We start from the raw sequence: 6,152 nt of genomic DNA on the forward strand, positions 1-6,152 counted from the left end.
ATTTCTCCACTTTCCGAGCATCGGTCAATTTACTACCTTTCACCCCCTAATTTTAGGCACATTATTTAACTAATCTGTATATTTTATCCATCTCCAATCCTTTTATAGTCGTCTCTACACGAGATAAACTCACTTGATTAAAATTATTTGTTAGATTGCATAAAATTCATATCAAGCGAGTTTATTGCCTGTAGAGATGACTATAAATGGCTGAGAGGTGGACAAAATATACATTTTGACTACAGAATGTGTCTAAAATTAGGGAGTGAAAGGTAGTTGATTGACCAATGCTAGAAAATGGAGAAATTGTCCATAAGTGCGCAAAAAATATTCGCATCAATTGCACCTTTTTTGCATATGGGGATCTGTAGCGTTATGGTCAAAGACAAATATATAAAACCATAACGCTGCAGATCTGCAGCTACATGGTCACCTGAGCATATTATGCTCAATTTGAAGAATACATGTATTATGTAAATTATTGAATTATATTGACTTTTTTCCGTGGTAAAGCCCAATATGAAGAAGTGTGCATTTAGAGGCAAACACCTAAGTGCGGGTATTACTGTCTCATGACAGCATCTAGTTGAGCTTTGCTCCTATTTTGTATTGTTTTGTGGACTTTTGAGCTTGAATACTATTAGTTATCTCCATATATTTCACAGCAAATAGTCCTATTCGTTCCCAATTCAATATTCAAATTGTCTAATCTACACATGTAGCTTTAATTTTTGAATCTTATATAGGTTTTAGAAATCATTCTGGAATGATTTTATGGTGTTGAATATTTTCTAATATAAATATAAATATATAAGATCAGGCAGAAAAATGAATATATGACCAGTCTTAAAACAATGTTATCAAAATTATCACATATCTGTTGTTGTTGTAGTCAGTTAGCATTACTCATTTGTTTCTACCTGCTTAAGTACCACTTCTTGTTTTTGATAGATGTGATCTTCAGTTTTGCTGTAACTGACCAAGTCGTAGATATCTGCATTAATGTGTGAGTACATGGATTCACATTGCACTCTGTCGGTGTTTAGTACAGCTGAACTTTCTCCTGTTGGCAACATCATTTCTTCAAGTAATTGTTCTTGAGACTGTTGCTGATGTACATTTTGTATAGGAATCTCTGATTCTTTTGAGCTTGGTTTTATTGAATTTACACATTGGGGACCTTCATTGGAGCTATAAACAATATATATCATTGTAATGTATACACTCAGTTGTATACATCTAAAATGTTAAACAACTATATTAGACTTTAAATGATTTTAAAGTTTGTTATTTTTTTTAAATGTCATGTAAGTCTGTAAAAATTTGCATAGTACTTTATCTTTAAGACTATTGTTGTGTTTCATTGATTATTTAAATGTGTATGACATACTTATATTCGTATAAATTTTATAATTATTTTTTCAATTGTGTCTTTTGAAATATATGATGTGTATGGATATATAACGTGTTACATCTCATGATAATGTTTACTTACGCAGAATTGTCTTCTTTATACATTTCTGTAAAAGTGTACAAGTTTAACATGCTGATATTTTTTTTATTGGAAGATACACAAAAACAGCGGCTAAGATAATAAGAAACTTGCAGTTTACTTTGAAAATATTATAATTAAAGCAGTACAGCAGAACATTTTATAAATTGTTTAATTTGTCTCACTACCATTACAATAGAGATATTATGGTTATAGTTGTTGAAAAAGAAATATTTACCTTTGTTACCACCCTTGTTCCATTTTTTCACAAAAATCAAGACTGCCAAAAAGATAAGTGTACCTCCTATAACCATTCCACCAATTCCCAAATAAAATTGCGTTGAACTTCGGTTTGAGCTAATTGTCCCTTTGATATAGATAAAAAAGAAGGTTATAAATGTAAGTTTTTATAATACAAAAGCATTTGGTACATCATGAAAAAAGCAGTACTACAAAAAGTAGTATGTAACTTACAATTGCAATCGTGTGTGTCATTGTTTAGGAAAACCCTTTCCTGAACGGATCCAAATCCACAATCACTTGAAAAGTTAGTTTCACAGATGATCTCTACATTTTTTAGGTTCTTTGACAATTGATAAAGAACACTGCTCTTGAATTTTATTCCAAAAGATGTCTTGAAAATTTCCTCCTTCGGTTTTTCTTGCAAAGGAAGGACTTGAAAGTGTTTGTCTTTCCCTGTTCTGATGCACCACCTGATATGCTGAAAAATTGAATAGCTCAAAACCATCAATATCATTTTTCAATATTGTTACAGACACTTTGCAGCACATACATATTATATTCACTTTATCATGTTTTCTACTCTTCAACTGATCTTATTCCTTTATAGTTATATGCTTATTCTTTTTTTAAAGTATGCTTCTGAGCGAGGAATAAGACATGTCTGAACCTGAGTTGTTTCTGCATGGAAGGTTCCAGTCGTCGTGTAGCATGTCATTGAGAGGAGGGATCTGTCTCCTATAGCATCTTTAGTCACAACAAACGGACCATAGATACTGTTTAACTCTTGCAATGTAAAAATAAAGCATAATGTAAAATGTTATGCAAAAAATTGTCGTATGCATTTATAATGAAAAATGCAATTTAAAAAAAATACCAAAAAAATTCACAAAAACTTGGAGGATCCAAAATCCTCACACATTCACGTTTATTCTAGACCTTACCTTACAGAATGTTGACACTCCTCAACTTTATAAACATTAACAATTACCCCTACCTTCTTCTGCCTGAAGTGTTATGGTCTTTCTATGGCTTCCATTTCCACATTTTGGAAAAGTACCGAGATATCCTGTTTCACAGCTGACTACTGTTTTGAGTTGAGCATCGTGTAGATGAATGAACGCAGATGTTGTTTGGTTACCGATACATTTATCGCCCGAAATCTGCTGTGTCCTGTACATTGCTGGCTCTTGGAGATGAAATGGTTTAGATCTGTGGTAGTCGTTGTGTTGACAAAGTGCTACATTCTTTATTAAAACATTATAATTAATATGAAAGTTTGAAATAAAATGGCATGAGCATAAATACCTTAACTGTTTCTTTCTACTTATGTGCAATAATTGAACTTAAACTGTGTTTAGCCAATTCGTGTTAAAAAAATAACGATTTGTTTGAGCTGCTCTCACAAAAAAAATAATAAAATGAGCGTAATGTTCGAAGTACGATTCTCGCGCTTTACCTGGAAAACTTTTCCATTTCTCATAGGAACTTCCCCTTCACAGATTAACTCGATGAGAGTTCCCGGGGGAAATTTCTGCAAGACCCTATCATTCTCAACGCCTTGATAACGAGTGCGGAAAGATGTAAGTCTCGAAGGTTTTCCTGAAAGAAATACAAAAAAAATTATAAGGATTCTGTTGAAACTTGTGCGTACATTTACACGTAAATACGAATTTAAAATTATTTTTATAATGTATTTTAAATGTTACATAGTAGATAAATATTATCCGTGATGATAAATGAGCAACCTGTTATGGAGATCCCCAATGTTCTTTCTGTCTCCGTTTCATTTGTTTCAACAGAACATGATATCTTTACACGGTCTTTGCATCCATTCGCAGAAAAATTAGCTTTACATTCGGCACTTATCTCATCACTCCTGAATGGACACATTGCAAGAATAACTTTCGTGTTATTTCTCAAGATTCTTCGGATGACAATGTTTGTACTTGAAACATTTGTTGGACTTGAAAACCACTGGCGAGCATTACACTGTACAATATCATTCGGGTAATAAACGCCTAACAATGGATTTTCAAAAGACATGAAATCTAAAAGAAATCAAAGATTGTGTTTTTGTTAAATTTTAAACATTTAAAATTTTCAAGTCCTTATGACAAAGGAATTAATCTGTCAGTATTATATTTAAGGATATGATATCACACGCTTATTTGATTCTTTTAATTTGAATGGAAAAGATTAAAAAGTCAATTATCGACATGATTCAAAGAATTAAAACTTAACAAATCATAATTCTCTTACAGTTTTGTTCGAAAGCCTCAAATAAAAACAATCCATAGGTACAAATCAAACTTGTTGCTAGCAAATACATGATCGAAAAATAAATTGTGAAATGATATCTATTGAAAATTGAAAACTTAAAATAAGGAAGCAAAAGTAATTTCAAATCAACTTAAAAGTCTATAAACTTTAGCCATAATATAATGTCATTAATATCAATAGATCTAGGAAAACTTTGTGCCTGGCTCTGCAGGAAATAGGCGGGTATATAATCAGAGGAATTACTTCCTAAGTTAATTAAATATATTAAAGATTTAGAATTTAAATACCCTCCGAAGTGAACTTTGAAAGTTTTCTTCATTAATCTACAATATACTATTGCAAACCAATTTACATATAATTATTTGATAAAAATTTTCATGTATTAAGTATTTTGAGGTCTTGAAAATAAAAGTGCATTGGATACAAACAAACTTTTGACTAACACCAAAATTTAATGATGCAAACTATTTTTTTATTTAAATATTTATATGATTGTCTTCCTAATAATATAAAAAGTGAACAATCTTTTTTGTAAACATGCTGATATAAGTGATATGAAGATATGCTAAGAAAAATCTCAATTCTTATCCAAATCTACAATGCACAATACATTACGTAATTTGTAAATTAATTATTCGAAAGGGATTATTCTATTTTATTACTTTTGTTTGTAACAAATTAATGAATAACTCATTTCTTGACATCGACTGCTAACAACTATTTTTTAGCACTGGTTTAAATGACTAAACATTAAAAGCACTCCGATTTTACAGGCAGGTACGATGAAGAAAATGATGGTAATTTTTTTTAATCAGCAATTTAAGCCACAGGGCTGAATTAGATTTACCGGTATTAACTTCATGCAGATATGGTTTGATTCTAAGAATAATGTGAACATAATACATAAAAAGAAAAAAATTCAACTTTCTTCAGAAAAGATAGCAAAATATAATAAAGAAATACGCACGCTAACTCTGCGACAGAGAACTATTCCCCGAGGACTTGCCAGAGGGGAATAGTTCCTGTGAAGTGTTTGATAAAAGAGCTATCCCACTCACAACCAGTGGATAAGCGTTTTATTATAATTATATAATTATAATTTAATAAATATAATTTCTGAGTTTTGAAATTTTTATTGGAGTACGATAATACTGCAAGAATAATCTAAAATTCCGATGACGTCACAATGCTACTGAAGTCATTATGACATCATCAGTCAACAGATTCATCGCTGGAAATCAAAATTGGTAGCAAAAATTGCATGAAAATTTTCCGAGGGTGGATAGCAAAACTATACTCCGGGGCTTAGCTTTGCTAAGCGTGAACTATATAAGATAGCTATTTTACGTTCTGAAGTTTATATCGGAAACATTTTGACAGAAGTATAATAATAGGGTATAGATTATATAGAAACAAACTGACAGGAAGCATAATAATTATCTATAAAAAAAAATATTAAAAATTCTTCGAATATGTTAACTTTTGAAAATTGATTTGGAGGTGGGCGGGAGAACAATACTATCGTTCGCACTTCTTTAACTATGAGTTTTCGCCTAAGTAAAACGTAAAAGGACGTATTATAGTTCTTAAACACGAACGCACATCTTATTTACTATGGTTAGATTGGAAAACTGGCGGGCTAAAATCAATTTCGTGATCAAATCAAATTACACAAGTGACAAGCATATATTGTATGTTAAAGACAGTGCGTTTGACCAAAAATTTCACAGAAAGGACATAATTCAAAAATACATTAAATAATTCATCTTTTGGTAAGTTCAGTCTACATATATAACAAACTGATACATTAAGTACTGTTGTAAAAAGAAATTAATTACTTTGTAATGTCTTTCAATGCAAAGTAGGCTCTACTCAACGCGTTCAAATTGACATAAATGCTAAAATAATATTACAACTTATAATTTTTTTAAAAGTTAGCCATTAAATAAACAACTTTACATACAAGAAATGACGAAGACTCATAACTGGTGATTTATAACGTAAAATATGACGTTTGATCCATAAAATGATTGAAGAATACTATACAGGCAAACAAAAATTACAAATGAACAAAAAAGCTTAATATATATACCTGTTGCTCACAAATGATTTTTTGTGAAGAAAAAATCTTTAACAA

General features: G+C 30.7%; 1 protein-coding gene across 1 annotated transcript; it reads right to left on the bottom strand.

The window, feature by feature from the left end:
- Positions 1-902: 902 nt before the first annotated feature.
- Positions 903-3,373, bottom strand: LOC134263943 (uncharacterized). Its single transcript, XM_062746291.1, has 7 exons — positions 3,192-3,373; positions 2,730-2,979; positions 2,403-2,518; positions 1,967-2,213; positions 1,731-1,859; positions 1,496-1,520; positions 903-1,191 (listed from the first exon to the last, which is right to left on the bottom strand). Exons 1-7 carry the CDS (start codon positions 3,213-3,215, stop codon positions 903-905), a joined length of 1,080 nt encoding a protein of 359 aa, XP_062602275.1. The 5' UTR covers positions 3,216-3,373.
- Positions 3,374-6,152: the final 2,779 nt, after the last annotated feature.

Source organism: Saccostrea cucullata, unplaced genomic scaffold, assembly GCF_032062105.1.
Source record: "Saccostrea cucullata isolate Sc308-1 unplaced genomic scaffold, CSIRO_AGI_Scuc_v1 ctg11364, whole genome shotgun sequence".
NCBI classification, from domain to species: Eukaryota; Metazoa; Mollusca; class Bivalvia; order Ostreida; family Ostreidae; genus Saccostrea; species Saccostrea cuccullata.